Source organism: Anolis carolinensis, chromosome 4, assembly GCF_035594765.1.
Source record: "Anolis carolinensis isolate JA03-04 chromosome 4, rAnoCar3.1.pri, whole genome shotgun sequence".
Taxonomy (NCBI): Eukaryota; Metazoa; Chordata; class Lepidosauria; order Squamata; family Dactyloidae; genus Anolis; species Anolis carolinensis.
Window position 1 is genome coordinate 184,418,639 of NC_085844.1, and position 19,555 is coordinate 184,438,193.

General features: G+C 41.1%; 1 protein-coding gene across 4 annotated transcripts; it reads left to right on the plus strand.

The window, feature by feature from the left end:
- The first annotated feature begins 62 nt into the window (after positions 1 to 62).
- On the plus strand, positions 63 to 19,252 carry mutyh (mutY DNA glycosylase). Of its 4 annotated transcripts, none has more exons than XM_008109526.3 (16): positions 72 to 183; positions 1,747 to 1,862; positions 3,570 to 3,691; positions 3,789 to 3,828; positions 4,291 to 4,364; positions 4,517 to 4,558; positions 4,689 to 4,760; positions 6,255 to 6,368; positions 7,112 to 7,209; positions 8,272 to 8,416; positions 9,458 to 9,545; positions 10,473 to 10,664; positions 15,625 to 15,767; positions 16,928 to 17,089; positions 17,864 to 17,911; positions 18,542 to 19,252. In XM_008109526.3, exons 2-16 carry the CDS (start codon positions 1,754 to 1,756, stop codon positions 18,656 to 18,658), a joined length of 1,566 nt encoding a protein of 521 aa, XP_008107733.1. In that variant the 5' UTR covers positions 72 to 183; positions 1,747 to 1,753; the 3' UTR covers positions 18,659 to 19,252. The 4 variants fall into 4 exon arrangements, with proteins under 4 accessions (XP_008107736.1, XP_008107733.1, XP_062835697.1 ...); XM_062979627.1 differs by lacking the exon at positions 18,542 to 19,252 and adding an exon at positions 18,438 to 18,528; XM_008109529.3 differs by lacking the exons at positions 1,747 to 1,862; positions 3,789 to 3,828 and having other exon boundaries at positions 63 to 183.
- The last annotated feature ends 303 nt before the right edge of the window (positions 19,253 to 19,555 follow it).

Genomic DNA, 19,555 nt, shown 5'->3' on the forward strand with positions numbered 1-19,555 from the left:
AGACTGAAGCCATGACTCTCTTTGATTGGTTCACAGAAATGCGGAAGCCATGCCTCGTTTTGATTGGTTCACAGAAATACGGAAGCCAGTGCGTCGTTTTGATTGGCTCTGCGCTGCCTCGCTTTAGAACTCCCAAGTAAGGCGCGCGGGGCAAGGAGGGAGCAATAGCAACAAAGACACGAGGTAGGATTATGCTTAATTCGTTTTGAGCTCAGGTCTCCATCCCTAACTATCACATGGGATTAAAAACACCCCTTCTGAATGCATTTCTTGAGCTCAATATTACAACAGCATCGTAATGCAAAATCTCTATTACAGAAACAGTCAGGGCCAGTTAACAACCCGCAGCAAAGGATTTCCCCAGGAAGGAAGCAGCCAGGCTTTGAAGCTGCAAGGCTATTAAATGCGAATCGGGATGGGCAACTGCAACATTCACACTTGCTCCAAACAGACAAGAGTTCTATCTCCCATCCTGAATATGCCACAGATATATAAACCCCACTTGCCTAGTTTCCAGCATACCTCGTAACCTCTGAGGATACCTGCCATAGATATGGGCGAAGCGTCAGGAGAGAATGCTTCTGGAACATGGCCATACAGCCCGGAAAACTCACAGCAACTGTGATTCCAGCCATGGAAGCCTTCGACAACACATTGAACATCTCTATTACATGTTCATAAGGCAATACTTTTTAATGAGAATATGCATCACTGAGTTCAAGGGGATTGATGTCTGAGTAGATGTATCCTGGCTCATAATTTTCAATGTACTTATTCAGAACTTATTTTTAAAAAGTCATTTCACTCCATAAGTAATATAACCATTTTATTACAAAAGCAGCACTTTTCCCACCTGGAAACAGACACAGACCAACAAACTCTCTCTTAACAATTGCACCCTAAACTGAAGACATTTGGTTGCTTCGACAGTCTCATAACAACATGCAAGTGGGAAAAGAAGATTAAGCAGCACATCTACACTGTAGAATGAATATAGTTTGACACTTTAAATTGCCATGGCTCAATGCTATGGGATCCTGGGATATGTTGTTTGGTGAGGCAGCAGCAGTCTTCAGCAGAGAAAGCTACAGCCCTTGTAAAACTACAACCCCCACTATTCCACAGCACTGAGCCATCGCACTTAGATTACATTAATTCAGCAGTGTAGATGTACCCTTGATGTCCATGTCCCTTGTCAAATGATGTAATATTTTTGTTACCACAGGGTTCTGGTTTTTCTGTTGCACATATAAACCCTAAAAGAATGATTAAGATTGGGTTATACATGTTGAGATTCTCCTGTCTGAAATGCTTAGACCAAAAGTGTTTTCGATTGCGGGATTATTTATTTTTTACTTTGAGATAGCTGTACATAAATGAGATATCTTGAAATTAAAACCAAAGTCCATATGTGGAGTTTATACACCTTAAACACATAGCCTGAAGGTAATTCTATACATACTTTAAATATTTTTATGCATGGAACAAAGTTCATTGAACCATCAGAAAGCAAAGGTGTCACTGCCTCAGCCACCCATGTGGGTGATTTCACATTTGGAATTCTGGATAAGGGATGCTCAACCTGTATTTCACTTTTAATTTTGTAAAGATTAAAGATGATTTTTTAAAGATCTATGTTCCTGTTATGATGGAATGCAGGGCATTATATACAAAGTGGTATCCAAAACTCTAAAATTGTGTTTGAAGAATCTAATCTGAGAGTAACATGGTCTCTGCCGTTCTTAGCTTGGCAATGATTAAACATCGACTGTCAACATGCAACAAGCTGAGAACACAACAGAACATTGCAAAGAAACAGAAATCACCAACTAAATATGAAGATGACATTACACTCAGCAAAGGTGGGCAAAAAAAAAGACATTCTGTATGAAGCAGGACAGGAATTTATATACAGTAGAGTCTCACTTATCCAAGGTTCTGGATTATCCAAGGCATTTTTGTAGTCAATGTTTTCAATATATCATATTTTGGTGCTAAATTTGTAAATACAATCATTACAACATAACACTACTGTGTATTTTTCTGTCAAATTCGTTGTATAACATGATGTTTTGGTGCTTAATTTGTAAAATGATTACCTAATTTGATGTTTAAAAAAAGGTGAAGACCTAGCTTTGTGAACAAGCGTTTAATGAATGAATTATGTTGGCTTTGACTCGGTCCGGATTAAGGTTTACATGCAAGGTTTTTGTGGACGAATGGTTTAAGTATTTTTATTTTACTGTTTTAAATGTATTTATTGTATTATGCTAAATTGATTGTTTTAATTGCCTATGTTTTATTTTTTGTACTGTATACGGCATTGAATTTTGCCAGATTGTGAGCCGCCCTGAGTCCCTTCGGGTGAGAAGAGCGGCATAGAAATGATGGAAATAAATAAATAAATAAATTTAATAGGCTTTTCCTTAATCCCTCCATATTATCCAAGATACTCGCTTATCCAAGGTTCTGCCGGCCCGTTTAGCTTAGATAAGTGAGACTCTACTGTAATATGAAACGAAAGAGAAATTAGTCTTCCTAGCTATGTTTTCATAAAGGTAAAGGTTTCCCCTGACGTTAAGTCCAGTCATGTCAGACTCTGGGGGTTGGTGCTCATCTCCATTTCTAAGCCGAAGAGCCAGCGTTGTCCGTAGACACATCCAAGGTCATGTGGCCGGCATGACTGCATGGAACGCCGTTACCTTCCCGCCTGAGCGGTACCTATTGATCTACTCACATTGGCATGTTTTTGAACTGCTAGGTTGGCAGGAGCTGGAGCTAACAGCGGCCGCTCCCGGGGTTTGAACCTGGGACCTTTTGGTCTCCAGCTCAGTGCTTTAACACACTTGGCCACCGAGGCTCTATGTTTTCATAGTTCGCTTTAAATAACAACTGCCGAACTCTCCTCTGCTTCTCTTTTGGTTGCAAATTCAAAGACTGAATCAGAGAACTGGGGTTGTAAACCTTTTATGGATTAATCCATCACTCGTTCTGGGAAGTGCTAATAAACATAGACTGTTCTTGATAGAGGATTTGGGAATATAAGGAAAACTACACAGAATATGAAAGCATGTGTCTTCTTTGCTTCCACTCTAGCAGTGCTTCCTGTAGTTATCAAGGTTATTGAAATGTTTGTAAAGGACTTTTAATCATTGTAGTATTGTATTTTTTAAGATTAAAAATGTACTGTACTTTGAATATGTAGTCAGCAGAAGTGCTATGTTGTGTTCTGAACGAACAAACTCATTTGCAGCAACAAGATATCATTTTACTACTCTTTGCATACCCTTGTGACCAAGCAGACATCTAAGGATTTCTTTGTTCATTTATTTACTATATGCATGTTTATTTTATGTGGCATATTTATTTGTATTTATATTACTGACCATGGTTTTAAAAGGCACATGTTTGGAGTATATTTGGAGATTATGCCAAAAGAAATACCTCTTCTAGCTTTGTCAGAAATGGGATGGTTGCAGATTTTATCAACTTTTTATAGTTTTACTTGCTCCGTACTGTTCACAGAAGTGGCCACTCCAAAAAAATTAACTGGTTTGTCTTTGTTTCAGAAGTACCCAGTCAACAGTGTTTCTTCCATACTTTCAGCGATGCAGCCGAAATCAAAGATTTCCGTAAGAGGTTACTTACCTGGTACAATAAATGCAAACGGGACCTTCCCTGGAGGAAAATGGTAAGGTGTCATGTAGGATCAAGAGTGCTTAAAAATGACTTTGTTGTTTTTAAAGACCTAGGTCTTCTTCCTAAAGTTCCCATATCATTTTTAACAGGCTACAAGTGAAACTGATGCTGACAGACGAGCCTATGCTGGTGAGAAAGACTGGTAGCTGCAATGTGGGAGTTGATGTTTTGTTGCATGGAAAAAAAACTGATGTTTTGTTGCATGGAAAAAATTTTTTTTGTTTTTGCATTAAAGCCAATTAAACATAATAGCAAATTGGTCAGGGTATGGCAGTAGTTTAGCATTTAGAGGGAGGAAAGATTGTCATGTCAAACAAGTTTTCCTGAGCTGAACAGTCTTGAGATTGAATAGATTGTTCAAAATAAGACACTGCATTTCTTGCAATTGCGCCTAAAGTCTATTTAGCAGCACCTCCCACTAGCTAAGCAGAATCAGGAAGATTTGAGGAAAGAATCAGGTGAGAATCATAGAGGAAGAAAAGTATTTCAACATGGTTGTTATAACTCATTGCTAACATTTAAATTACAATAAAAGAGAGGTAAGAATCAGAACCTCTAATATCCTAATGTTTTCTCTTTGTGTGTATGTAGTGTGGGTATCTGAGATCATGCTTCAGCAAACCCAAGTGGCTTCAGTGATCAGCTACTACAATCGCTGGATGCAGGTGATGCTGAGCTTCTTTCTTTTCTGTAGCACATTATTTATTTATTGAATGTATGCCCCAACTTTTTTCCAGAATGGGATTCAATTTTAGCTGTGCATGCATTCTGCTTTGTAGACTCTGTAAACAAGTCACTGTTTTTCTTTGTGGTGCAGAAATGGCCAACTTTGCAGGAGCTTGCTAAGGCTTCACTAGAGGTAAGAATGTGAATGCAGGAGGGGGTGTGGGTGCTTACATCATGCATGTGTGAATGGAGGGTAGAGCTTTGGTTTTCCCTTTTTTCCACATTAACATTTTCCCTAATTTCTTTTTTCTGTTTGGGAATAGGAGGTGAATGAGCTATGGTCTGGGCTTGGCTACTATTCCCGAGGGAAGAGGCTCCAGGAAGGTGCACGCAAGGTAGCTGATAGCATGGTTTGGGCTGATAATGTGTTTTTTTCCTCTCTCAAGAAGATGTTTTTCCTTCTGTAATTACAAGTCACAAAGGAAGGCTGATTATTGCTTTTATCCCATAGTTGCTTTGGAAATACGTAGGTGGTATAAGTAATACACAGTAATTACTGTTCAGATGTGATTGAGACATTTGATGTTGGCAGGAAAATGTTCATAAATAACAAGAGTTCATAAATAACAAGGGCTGAGGGACTCCTGGAAGCTGAAGGCAAGCCTTATAGAAAAGTTGTTCAAATTCCCCCCATATATATTTACATGTGACATTTACCTTATACTCTTCCTCTGAAAACATGTTTTAGCTTCACAATATTTTATCAGCAGAAGGATAATTTCCTTATTAAAGAGATATTCATATTTTCAGCATTATATCTGTATGGATAGTGCTGTTGGTAAAAATGTACTTGCCCTGCCTTGGCTATTATGAATATATTACAGCAGTGTGGTTTAACTTGCAGTTCTGGACATTTCTTCACCTTGTTTTCTGCAGCTGCCCTTTGTGTAGCAAGTTGCTTGTGGCATGGTTGATCAAAGGCTGTCACTGCGATTGTTTTTTAACTGAAATTGCTGTGTTTTATCTATAATGTATTTTTGTTATATTTTATTTTATGTTGTTTTGTATTTGTATTTGTACTCTTTGGAAACCGCCCTGAGTCCCTTTGGTGAGATAGAGCGGTATATAAATAAATTATTATTATTATTATTATTATTATTGACACAACGACGTTGTATGACACAGCAAACAAGATAGATATGCTGGATTTCGTTTCACAAAATCACAAGTCGAACACTTCCCAAGTGTCTAGGACTGTGTGATGTATTTTCGGATGATGCGTGCAGATCCCAGTAAGGTGGCCTTTTGCAGTTGGCAGATCGTAATTTTGTCAATGTCTATTGTTTCCAAATGCCGGCTGAGATCTTTTGGCACGGCACCCAGTGTGCCCATCACCACCGGGACCACCTGCACTGGTTTCTGCCAGAGTCTTTGAAGTTCAATCTTGAGGTCCTGATAGTGGCTGAGTTTTTCCTGTTGTTTTTCTTCAATGCGACTGTCACCTGGGATGGCAACATCAATGATCCAAACCTTGTTCTTTTCCACAACTGTGATGTCTGGTGTGTTGTGTTCCAGAACTTTGTCAGTCTGGATTCGGAAGTCCCACAGTATCTTTGCGTGTTCATTTTCCACAACTTTTGCAGGTTTGTGATCCCACCAGTTCTTAACTGCAGGGAGGTGATATTTGAGGCATAGGTTCCAATGAATCATTTGGGCCACATAGTTGTGCCTCTGTTTGTAGTCTGTCTGTGCAATTTTCTTACAGCAGCTGAGGATATGATCAATGGTTTCATCGGTTTCCTTGCACAGTCTGCACTTTGGGTCATCAGCTGATTTTTCGATCTTTGCCTTTACTATTATTATTATTATTTTCCATCTTTCTCCTGCAGGTGGTGTCCCAGATGGCAGGCCACATGCCCAGGACAGCAGAGGAGCTGCAGAAGTTGTTGCCAGGAGTTGGGAAGTATACTGCAGGAGCTGTAGCATCCATCGCATTTGGCCAGGTAATTAGGCTGCAATCTGATGGATAGCTTTGCTTTATGTTACGTGTAAGCAGCCTGCACCTATCCTTCTGTGAACAATATACTGATTGTCCATATCGAAGGTTGGAAGAAGTGCAGTTTACATGCAGGGGAATATTGCTCACTGAGGTTTTTCTTCCTGTTGAAAATTGTGTTCTTCTTGCCCAACAACTGTCTCACAGAATACGGGGAGCTCTAGGGAATACATGGTGGCATATAGGAAAGACTCCCTGTGGGCTGCCCTTTCCATCCCAGTTGTCCAGGATGCCAAGTTCCTGATCTACATGCCAATAGGGGCAAAGTATAATTTAAAGTTGATGGGCGCAGAGAAAAGCTGAGGAAACCGCACCAACCAGCTGAGCAAAAGCAGTGAAGAGCGTGGTGGAATCTCAGTGTGAAAAGAGGAAATATTTACTACTCCATGCCCATTGTGCACAAATAGCGGGGAAAATATTTGGATATATCCTCAACACACAATAAAACTTCTTTGATATCAGTATTATTCCTCATATTGGCGATGGAGGAAGGAAAAACTGCCCACAGACTCAAGAGGCAGGGGAGAGATTTCTTGAGTTGCAGGTCAAGTATCCATCATGGAGTCATTGTGAAGCTGGTCTTAGATGCATTGGTCTTCCTATCGATGATGCTTGAAATGAAAGGTCTGACAAATCTATTAACAATTGTTTTACTGTTCATTGTGGTCCTATATTATCCAACACATCCAGGTGACAGGTGTGGTAGATGGAAACGTAATTCGAGTCTTGTGCCGTGCACGAGCCATTGGTGCTGATCCCACAAGTTCAGCTGTCGCTGACAGACTTTGGTAAGCAAAAGAGGGAGAATTGTACAGATATAAGCATTGCTTTGGGGCATAAGGAAAGTGGATTATTTACGGAAGCAAGACAAGAAAATAAATAACACCTGGTCTCCATCTGAAATCCAAAGTGGAAATTAGTACTAGCTGGCAAGATCCCGCCAGTTCCTAATTGTAAACAGATGGTTGTTAAGTAGTCCTCCATTACTGATAGCATAGTAGGAGATTCCTGTATGTTGAGTATGTAGATTTAAATCACAGAAAGTCTTAATTTCATCATTATCACAAGGACCAAGAGAAGTAATAACTGAAAAGGTAGGGGAAAGATTTATGCAGATAAAGAATCCAATCCTGTATATGTAAGTAGGTCCCATTTGAACCAGTGAAACTTATGTTAAAAATTACTCTAGAAGGATTAGGAACTTACTATAGAGCGCTGTTTTGTATACTATGTGCCCGACCCCAAATGGAGTCCCTTTAGCTCAGTGTTGGGGGCCCCAAAAATTGCAATAATAAATCTAGTGGCTGTTTTAGACATTTACATGAATCTGTCAACAACAGTGTGAGCTGTTTACAGTGGATTCTGCAGAAAATGCATCAGCTGTTCTCCAGAGGAAAACCCGTCTGATTAGCAAGCCTTGTGAATGCTGATTTATTCTCTTTAAATTTTTATTTTATATCTAATTTATATACCTACTATATACTTGGAGTCACATAAAAATTTCTCAGGTTAAAAGGGGTCCCAAGCAGAAAAGTTTAAAAAGCTCTGGTATACAAAATGCAAATTTGTTCAAAATATAGCTCCTTTTGGAAACCCCATGCTATGAAATCTACAGCTCCTCGCTAAAATTAGGGATTCCATGCCATTTTTCACTGCAATACACTCCTGCCAATTATTGTCACAGCCAGTATCTCCAGGCTTATTGATGAAGAAAAGATTACTGCTCTCCCCAAGACCCTTATTTCACACACAACTCATTTCACCACCCCATGATTGTAGGTATTTCTTCACAGGCCTTTGCCGTGTACATAACTGTTCAGTTTGCTAATGTAGCTGTCTCCTGTTTTTAGGGCTTTAGCCAACAGTCTGGTGGATCCAACTCATCCAGGTGACTTTAATCAAGCAATGATGGAATTGGGGGCAACTGTGTGTACCCCCAAGACACCCTTATGCACAGAGTGTCCAGTGAAGCAGCACTGTAGGGCTTATCACAGAGTGAGTAGGATCCTTTCTCTTCTCTGTGTTCTAGTCCAACCTGTGTTGTCCTGCTGTGGAATCAGATTAATATTTGCTGGAAAGGGGACATAGAATCTGTGAAGGGCTTACTGCAGTCAACATTCACTCCATTTATGTGTGAATTTATTATTTATCTGTGTGTCTGTCTGTGTGTCTGTCTGTCAGGGAAAGACGGGATACTGCAGACTTCCATGCAGTGCATGCTTCATGAGAAGTTCTCACTGTGTTCCATATTTCTTATTTAGTATTGCAGTATTTGCTGTCTTTCAAGATTTCAGTCTTCCAAAGGTGGCTTCAGAGGGTTATCCTTGCTATTAAATGTGTCTAAGATTGCAGTCCTGTTCATTTACATAGAACTAACTCTTCATTGCATGTAATTGGATTAGTATCTGTGTATAGGATTGCAGTGCTAGTCTAACAAAGTAATCTAAATGTGAGTTGGTATTTTATAATATCCTAAACCACAAATCTTTTCCAATTCCTTCCACATAACAATGTCTAATTCATCATAATTCTTTAAATGCTGTGTATATTAAACAGCATCTTTCCATACTGACTTGGGATTTTCAGTACTGGAATCATAGCTTTGTTAGCACTAAACTTGATTTTTTTTCGTGTCAGGAGCGACTTGAGAAACTGCAGGTTGCTTCTGGTGTGAGAGAATTGGCCGTCTGCTAGGACGTTGCCCAGGGAATTCCTGGATATTTTTTTGGTGGTTTTTTAATGTTTTTACCATCCTTGTGGGAGGCTTCACTCATGTCCCTGCATGAAACTGAAGCTGATAGAGGGAGCTCATCCGCACTCTCCTCGGGTTGGATTTGAACCTGGCAGCCTTCAGGTCAGCAACCCAACCTTCAAGTCACAAGGCTTTAATCCACTACGCCACCGGAGGCTCCTACAAAACTTGATCATGAACCAAGAGACACTGAAATTCTAGAGGAGAAAATCTGTGGAGGAGAAGTGTGACTCTCATTCACACTTCTGCTATTCATAAGTGACTGAAATCTTCCTCTTTTGCAGGTGGAGAAGGATCTGGTACTTTCTGGAGAGAGACTGCTAGGAAAAGCAGCCTCGAAGTACTCCCACTTGCCAGATGTGGAAGAATGTGGTGAGTGTTAATACACCTTGTATTGCCAGGTTATTTATTGGCACAGGGAACTGATATTTATTGACGTTTATAACAGCAGGAAAACTCTAGGTTATTCATTCTCAAGAAATCGCTCTTTCCTTTCTCTCTCTACCATTCAAGAAAGATGCTTCAAGAAGGAGGAATGGGCTACTGTCAGCAAAGTCAGACTGTCCTTAAAAAGGCATATTTGTGTTCAGATGTCCCTGGTTTCCAGACCACTGTGTTTTAATTTCTGTGAAAGATGGACTGAGATCCAGGACTGCTGGAACCATAGTGGGCATTTCTCCTTGGTTTGGTGACCAAGTCAGCCTGGGCAGATAACAGCAGCTGGAGCTTAATAAATAGAATATTTTTTCCTCCTGCATTTCCTTGAGTTCTGTGGCACTATTAGGTTCCCCTCAAGTGAAAGAAAACTTTAGTGTGTTCAGGTGACCAACTTGAAAATGTTCTTTCAATTCTGAAAAAAAGTGCTTTTAGAAAACAATCTGTTCTCCGCCATGTGAATAAATTATTTTATGGATTTTATTGTTATATTTGTAACTGCATGTGCATAAGATGAAACAGAAATATATACTCCTAAATGCAGAGGTTCATATCCCTAGTAGCAGTCAACTGAGGGAATAAATAAATGCTAGCCAACATTATTATTTTCCCTGCCATTAAGTATCTGTTCTCCAGGTTTTGCAGTCCAGCTGCCATTTCCTTCTGATAAGTTGTCTAAATTTTGTAGGTTTTTCCGTTATACGACTGTTGAGTGGATGCATATTGAAGTAGAAAGTCATACAATCTGTTACATCTGCCTGATACATAGCCAGTATTAGAACACTAGTTCACTATCATGGGATGGACAGCATCATCTGGTTTACTAAGTGAATTTGAATCAAATTCTTTTCTTCTCATTTGCAGCCACCACTACAGGGAGTTGCTCTTTCTGCCTGCCTACTTCAGAGCCGTGGGATCCCAGTCTTGGGGTGGCCAATTTCCCCAGAAAGGTCACTAAGAAGAAGCCAAGAATCGAACATACAGCCACGTGTGTGCTCCAGCGGAGAAGCATTGGTGGGGAACCAGAGTATCTTATTGTACAGAGACCCAGCTCAGGTAAATGCTTCACAAATAGGTATTTCTGAAAAAAGGGAACTATTTTCAGGTGGCAAACTATTATTCCTTCCCCAGCCAAACATCCTCTTTCTTCACCAACTAAAGAAGTGTGTGTGCAAATGTGTGATAAGCCCACAGTATATCTTTGTGTATTAAAAAAGAGAAAAACAACGCACATTGCTTTTGTGTGAGCATTTAGTGGGAAGGAGAGGTTTTCCCTGGAATGACACATGTGATTTTAAGTTGAAGTGTGTAAGAGACTTAGTAAGAGGCTGCAGAAAGTGAGTGCCTGCACTGCTGAAGTTTGCTCGAGTTTAGTTGCCTGTTAAAAGACTATGATGCAGTTGAAATAAAAGAAGAAAACAAAATGAATTGTTGATGCACCTCTTCCCTCAACAATAGTAAAGATATACACAATTTTGCCTGGGGAATATCAGTTCAGTTACTAAGGAAAATAATGTATCCTCAATAATGGCCTTCCTATCTTGTGATAATTTGTATAATACTAGCTTGGGTACCCTGCCCGGGCTATTTGAAAAAGTCTTTTTTTATTTTACAAAATGTATAAGGCTGAGGGTCAACTACAACTCACATCATGACCCCTGAAACTCCATCAGTAGTAAAAATGTGTTATGTTTGGCAAGTTGCTCTAGATGCATGATTGGTAGGATTCAGTGTACTCTCTGGCTGTAGGATGAACTACAACTCCCACCATGGTGAGTCAGTCCCCCTCAATTCCCTCCAGTAGGTTCAGTTGGTCATGGGGGTTCTGTGTGCCAAGTTTGGTCCAGATCCATTATTGGTGATGGTCACAGTATCTCTTGCTGTCGGTGAACTACAACTCCCAGAAATGAAGGTCAGTTTCCCCCAAACCCCTCCAGTATATTCAGTTGATCATAGTGATTCTGTGTGCCTAGTTTGAGCCAGGTCCATCGTCAGTGGGGTTCACAGTTTCTCTGGTTGTAGGTGAACTACAACTCCCAGAAATTGAGGTCTATCCTTCCCAAACCCCTCAAACATTCAAATTTGGGTGAATCAGGCATGCGTGCAATGTTGCTTGAATTCACAATGCTATTTGTATGTAGGTGAACTACAACTCCCCCAAATTAAGGTGAATTCCCCCCAAAGCCCTCTGGTATTTTTTGTTGGTCATGGGGGTTCTGTGTGCCAAGTTTGGTCCAGGTCCATCTTTGGTGAAGTTCAGAGTGCTCTTTGATTGCAGGTGAACTTTAAATCCCAGTACCTACAACTCCCAAGTGTCAAGGGCAATTCCCCCCAAAACCCACCAGTATTCAAATTTGGGCATATCGGGTATATGTGCCAAGTTTGGTCCAGATCCATTGTTCTTTGGGTTCACAGTGCTCTCTGGATGTGAGCTACAACTCCTATAAATCAAGGTCAATTGCTCCAAAACCTCTCAAGTATTTTTCGTTGGTCACGGGGCTTCTGTGTGCCAAATTTGGCCCAGGATCATTGCTGGTGGGGGGTCACAGTGCTCTGTCTTGGTGCAGGGTGAACTACAACTTTCATCATGTTGAGTCAGTCCCTCAAACCCTTCCAGTATGTTCAGTTGCTGATCAATTCTGCTCTGTTTGCTGTGCACCATAGAAAAGAGTAGGAAAGGGTTATGGGAGAGGCAGTGGACTGGGTCATGCAAATTCCACACCAATGGAGAGACTAAGAAACACTGGAGTGTCTGTGGTGGAGGAAACACGTAAAATCTAGGATGAAATTATGCCTGTATGAAAGCCTTCACTTGGGTGGCGGGCAGTATGGTGTTTGTGGAAGACACTGGCAGGGGTTGTACATATTCACGGCACTCACTATAACCTGCAATGTCATTGGAGAGAGGGCCATTGGTGTCTCCTGCATAGTGGGAGCTATAGCTATTTGTGGAAGTGGGAGCCTGTCTGTGTAAGTGGACATCCCAGGCACATACACACATACATATTTTCACTTTTATTATGTGTGTGTATATATATATATATATATATATATATATATATATATATATATATATATATATATAAAAGAGTAATGGCATCAGGGCGATGCACAAAACAACAAAAGTAAAGGCCCTCCAACCTTGAAATTTGGCCACATAACCCATCATCCACGGCTCCAGTAAGATACAGCACAATTAGATGGCAAACACAATCACAGGGCCAACAAAAGCCCAAAAACCGCAACAGGCGGTCTGCGCCTGCGCGCACACCGCCCTCTCCTCCCTTCCCGCGCGCACACACACACATCATCCTCACCCAGGAGGCCTCACAAACACCTCGCCATAGCTGGACCTGGGCTGAAGGAAGGCAGGAAGGTGGATTCCTCTGCCCTCTCCCCCTCAATCTCCTCCCCCCTCAGGACCCATGGAGGGTCGCCGAGCAGCCCCCTCCTCCCGCCCCTCTCCCCTCCCCTCAGCGCCAGGAAGGCCCCGCGGACCCCCGCCTCACCCTCTCTCCTCCTCCTGGCCTCGGCCTTCCTCCTACCGGGCCCTCCGCAGTGCCGTCTGCACCCTGGCCCGCCTCAAGGACTTCTTCCCCGGTTCTTCTCTGAGGACTTCAAGGTGAGGGGGGAAGAGGAGGGTATGGCCCTCGAGCAAGCCTGGACCTCCCCTCCAGTTGTTTTGGGTGCCAAGCCCCGCCCTTCCCGGCCTCAGGCCCCTTCCTTTCCCCCCTCGTTAAACGGCTGACGGGGGGGAAAGTAAACAGCCTCAGACCAGGAAGGGTGGAAGTTGGCGCCCAAAACAACTGGAGGGAAGGCCCAAGTTGGCCCAGGCTGAGCCCCCCCCTTTTCTGTTGTTATTGTGGTTGTTGTTGTTCTCACCCACAAATGACAACCCCTCCAATGCCTCAGCAGCACCCCTTTTTTCCCTCTCAAGCCCTATCGCCCTCACCTTTCCCTTCCCTGTCAGTAATCATTATTATTAATATAATAATAACTGGTCATCATTTAAGAATGTAATAGTAACCAATAATAATAGTAATTTATTATTGTTATTATAACAGTAATAATCATTCAACAATACAATAATAACTAATCATAACAAGTTATTATTATTACAACTATAATAAACATTCAAGGCTGTCATAATAATAATTATTATAACACTGATAATCATCCAACAATGTATTAACAATTCAAAATAAGAGTAAATTATTATTATTATTATTATTACAGTAATAATCATTCACAAATGGAATAATTATTAGAACATTGATACAAGGGAATTCCAGACAGGAAACAATCAGGGCCAGCTAACACCTCCCAACAAAAAATTCACTCAGCCAGAAAACAGCCAGGCTTTAAAGCTGCAAGCCCATTACATGCTAATCATTTTCCCTAATTCCAACATTCATACTTCCCTCCAACAGACAAAAAACAATCAGAAATATTGTATATTCACAACCTTGAGAAAATAATCTCTCCTGATGGCGCAGCGTGTTAAACCGCTGAGCTGCTGAACTTCTGCACCCAAAGGTCGCAGATGAACACAGCCCCCACTATTAGCCCCACCTTCTCCCAACCCAGAAGTTCGAAAACATACAAATGAGAGTAGATGAATAGGTGCCTCTGCGGCGGGAAGGTAACGACGCTCCATGCAGTCATGCTGACCACATGACTTTGGAGGAGTCTACGGACAACGCCGGCTCTTCAGCTTAGAAATGGAGATGAGCACCAACCCCCAGAGTCAGACACGACTGGACTTAATGTCAGGGGAAAACCTTTACCCTTTACCTTAACTACCACCACTTCCTCAATACTTTATTTCCCATACCACCAGACTTCGCCACAGCAACGCGTGGCCGGGCACAGCTAGTAACTTTATATAATGCAGTTCCTGAGGGCATTATCTCAGAAACCTTTGTAACAGCCAGCTCATCCTGTTTTTTAAGTGATCTTAAGAGTGTCCAGTTCTTCCCATTAAAATCAAGTCTATGCCTTTAGCTAATTTTACAACTAGGTTTTCTAGCTCAGGTTCTTTGTCAGTATCTTGTTTAGGAATTGTTGTTGTTCCAGGCATCTCCCAGAATGCTTTTGTTACTGGACACTAACAAGCATTACTGCCATAGCATGTGCTTGATGCAGCAGATGATGCACAGTTGTTTCTGTGAAATATTATATTGTAATGTATACAGTGAGGCTTCTGTAGCCATGGAATTGGTTCCAGGATCCCCAGAAGATACCATAAAAACATATCCATCACTCAAGTCCTTTACATAAAGGGACAAGAAAGGAGCTGAAATAAATTCCAAAGGGAGTTGCCTGTGTGCTCATAAGCTTCAGCCTCCCTGAAAATCAGTTTCCCTTTGGGGCTTCTTTGAGTTTTCTGGGCTGTATGGCCATGTTCCAGAAGCATTCTCTCCTGACGTTTCACCCACATCTATGGCAGGCATCCTCAGAGGTTGTGAGGATGCCTGCCATAGATGTGGGTGAAATGTTAGGAGAGAATGCTTCTGGTACATGGCCATACAACCTGGAAAACTCACCGCAACCGGCCATGAAAGTCTTCAACAACACAGTTCACCTTTTTTTCTCTCTCCTTCATTACATGATCTTTTCGGTTTACCACCTGTCTACACCCCAAAGTCAGATGCCATATGCAAGAAATTCAGTCTCCCTTTTCATCCTCAACAGCTTTTTCATCCTTAGCAGGGAACTGTTGCAGAAGAGTTTTTACCATAGTCTTTATGCAAGGCCACCAGGTGGGACAAGGGAGAGATGAGATGTCCTGCAATATCTTTAAAGCCCTGATTCCTTAGAATTATTTTCAATTTGCCACTTGTTAAATCTGCAGTTCCAAGGCCTGTGGATAGAGAGGGACCACTATAATCAACATTGTATTAAAATATATTAACGTTTTAACATTTTGTATGTGGCTTTGTATCACCAAGAGGACAAATTCTCACATCCACTATGCCACATGAATTTGCACTAATGACTATGTGCTTCCTTGTAGGACTGCTGGCAGGGCTGTGGGAGTTTCCAAGCCTCCTCCTTGAGCCAGGACAAGAGAAGCAACTGAAATCAGCACTCGCAGGTCACCTCCAGACTTGGGTTGGTAGCGATGTGGCAGTAAGGCGCCTGCAGCATGTTGGGGAGGTAAAGTAGATCCTACAGAAATGAGCAGCAATGCACCATGCCAGGATTTATTTGTGTTTAGCCAGTATCTCCCAGCAAGCTCTTTCCATCATACTCAATATAGGATTTACAGCCCAACCATATTTGAGATGTTATTGGAGTCGTTATCAATGTATGTCTATCTCAGAGTAGTTCAGCTCAGTTATTCATATTTAGTTATTCTTACATGAATACAGGCTTTGGTTCCATAAAGCACCATTCTCTTTCCCAGCTAAATGTCACTCTTACCCAAGTTATTAATATACCTGCAGATCCTTATTTCAAGGCAATGAAAGGAGAAGCTCTCCATTTAAACCTTGCTGCTCAACCTCTCTTTACAAGGGTGGGCTTTATCCACTTCTTGGCTGAGGAACTGCATAACGTGTCCACCAGAAGAGGATGTTGTTGAGCTATAGGCTATTATTTATTTATTTATTTATTTATTTGCAGCATTTATATAATAATAATTTTTATAATAATTTTATTCTTATATCCCGCCCCATCTCCCCGGAGGGACTCAGGGTGGCTTACATGGGGCCATGCTCAGACACGACAGCACAAATCAGATAAAACATTAAACCGAGCAGTAAAACTTCAACATGATTAAAAACAGTCATAAAAGTCAATATACACAATAATATTAAAATCCCGATTTGGGTCAAAAGATCCAGGCCAAGGTGCAAAGCAATATCAAGTTATCAGGGAGGGATAATTATACAGCAGGTGTAATACTTAAAGTGCTGAATGAATCCTAAAAACAATCCAGAGGGTCTACTGCTTAATAGGTAAATAACATGATCCCACAAGGATCAGTCAACGAAGGCCTTCTGGAATAACCAAGTTTTCAGGCTCTTCCTGAAAGAAAGTAGGGTAGGGGCCTGCCTAATCTCCCTGGGGAGCGAGTTCCACAGCCGGGGGGCCACGGCGGAGAAGGCCCTCTCCCTCGTCCCCACCAACCGCAACTGCGAAGTTGGTGGAAGCAAGAGGAGGGCCTCCCCCGACGAGCAAAGAGGTTGTGCGGGTTCATAGGGGGAAATGCGGTCTCGAAGGTATACCGCCCTTCTCAACCCTGAAGGGGACACAGGGCAGTTCACAGTGTTGACTATGCCTCCATTTCTACCCTCATCTCTTGTCTTCACCAGGTCCTCCATGTTTTCTCCCATATCCGCAAAACATATGTGATCTATTTTTTAAATCTGAACAAAGAAGAGGAAAACTGTGACAAAGAAGTGGAGCTGCCAGCATCCCGATGGGTGACCAAAACCGAATTCCAGAGCTCAGCTATTTCTACAGCCATGAAAAAGGTACTGAATACTGACGGCTAGGTATTTTCAAATTTCAGGTTGCATTTCTCCAAAGAGATGCAGGTGAAAAACAATGTGAAATGTTAGCCATAGAATCTGAAAATAATTGAACTATTTAATATCACTAAGGGGTATAAGCAGTATGTAACTTTCAGGCAAGGGATACACAGGTTTTGTTTTGTTTCAGCTGTTCCTGTGTGTGTGTGTGTGTGTGTGTGTGAATGTTCTGCTCCACTGATGTAAGAAGTAGTTCTAGATGATCAATAGTGATAATGTTCCAAACAACAAATATATGCAGTCCTGCTATACTGAATTTGAAGGAAGTGAGGTCACAAATAGTCTTATACTAGTGTTCCACGTCCCCATGGTGGCACTAAAGACCTTTGTGTGTTTAGTGCTAAGGTTTCAGTGCGGAATGAATACACTTGTAAGCACTTTGCCAGGTCTTTTGGTCACAGACAGATGATTTTAGGGGAGTTCATTTCTGTTTACTTGACCTCTTGCATGCTTGGCACAAACTTTGTATTGAATGAAATTTTTACAAACCGTCTGGACATCTTTATCTGTGGAGAAGCCAAGGGCATAAGGATGCAGAGACGGAGTGCCTCATCTCTACCACATCCTTTAATTTTCACTTTTGAAACTGGGTGCTTGCATGGGATGCTGATATTAGTAGAATTTATTTGTATACCACCTTTCATTTCAATTACTAAATTATCAATTTAATGCACTGCTAAATGGTTTTGAGTGTCATGTGGGGCGTCTTATTTTCAGATTTTGAAAGCCTATGAAGCATGGAGCTCTAAAACCAGTTCTGACAAGGTAAGTTCATCATTTTGATAGAGGCGAACTGCAATTTTGTGAATATTCCCAAAACAAAATAAGTACATACTTCAGAATTAGTTATCGGTCAAAGAATTTTTCTTTGAAACTTACTACAGGCAGTCCCCAAGTTAAGAAAAATATAGGTTATGTAGGTTTATTTTTAAGGTGAATTTGCATGAAAGTCAGAACAGGTACATATTTTAAGTGTAACTCTAGCCAAAAGATTAACAACCATGTGGTGTTTGTTTAGAATATTTCACTTTACTTCTGTCAATGTGATAATTGGATTTTGAAAAAAATGGCTTGTTGTGGAAACAAGGATTACTGAGAGAGCTTCAGTGGAGACCCCTTTTCTCCATGATAACTCTTATAGGAATGAATTTCTCTCACTTCCTGTTGTCTCACCCCCGTTCTTAACTATGAGTCATTTGTAAGTCGAATATTTGTATCTCAGGGACTGCCTGTAGTTACACTTCCTTACAATCATACCATGTAGATGATGATGGTTTGGCTTTTCCCCTAGACCCAAGGACCCAAAGATGGGGCTAGTGTTCAGTGGGAAGCTGGAGTATAAATACAGCCACAGGCATTTCAGTATTAAAGATATCTGCATGTGTGATTGTGCAGGTTGTTAAGCGGAAACGAGACACCCTACATGCGAGCCATTCAAAGCCAGAAGAGGCCAGTGTCTGCAAAAGGCAACTTTCTCTGGATTCTTTTCTTGCAACAAATCCCAAGAACTGACATAGTCTATCTGCTGTGCCTGACTTCATATGGGAAATGATACACATCCCCTGCTCCCCTATAGAAAGCACTGCTGGTGTCTCCCCAAGGAGATGATAATTTCATGACCTTCACATTATTTCTGAGAGCATTCTTGTCTTATGTTCATGTGCCTGTTGGAGACAATTCTAAACACAGCTTGCTACTATGAAGTATTAATGTTTCTCTTGGATTCCCCATGTGTCTTTTACCTTGAGAGATAAGGGACTAAACGAAGGGTAACAACAGCTGTCTGCAGCAAGCACATCACGGAGTCTACTAACATTCTTGCACATGCACAATAAAAGCAGATGAAGCTATTCCCATGGTTTCATACAGTCATGACATAACAACAAAGAAAATATGTTTTTAAATGTGACACAGGATAGCAGAAGTAGGATAGGATATCTGATCTCCTGTGGCTGACAAATTTGATCAGGCTTTCTTGTTGCTTCTTAAGACATGTAAATATTCTTTTACTGGGTCTTAGCGCTATATTAATTGTCATTTTTATCACAAATTAACAATATCCTGTTCTCATTTTGTTTACCTTAATAAATTTTTAAATAATTTGTATCAAGGTATTATTTATGTCAGTTTTTCAGTGACTGTTGCTTCCCCAAAATCAATCATGTTATCCACATTACAGTACTGAATTGTGAAAGTTCTTCTATGGTTGATAAATTGAGCTCCAGTTTATTGGTGACCTGTGTGGAGTTGTGGTGGTGGGATGTAACAAAGAGATTTGATCATATGCATGGCTGAAGCATAATTAAAAATAGAGACACATCTGAGAATAAGAAGACTGTTCACACATATGTAGTATGTTGTGCCATCCACAAATAATACCACAATTGCAATATGCACACACACAAAAAT

What these genes read in the sequence shown, in the direction of transcription:
- mutyh (XM_008109526.3), top strand. Translation starts at nt 1,754, where the DNA reads ATGATTAAACATCGACTGTCAACATGCAACAAGCTGAGAACACAACAG. An exon ending in ACCTTCCCTGGAGGAAAATG is followed by an intron (nt 3,692 to 3,788) that starts GTAAGGTGTCAT and finishes CATTTTTAACAG; the next exon opens with GCTACAAGTGAAACTGATGC. An exon ending in CATCCATCGCATTTGGCCAG is followed by an intron (nt 6,369 to 7,111) that starts GTAATTAGGCTG and finishes CAACACATCCAG; the next exon opens with GTGACAGGTGTGGTAGATGG.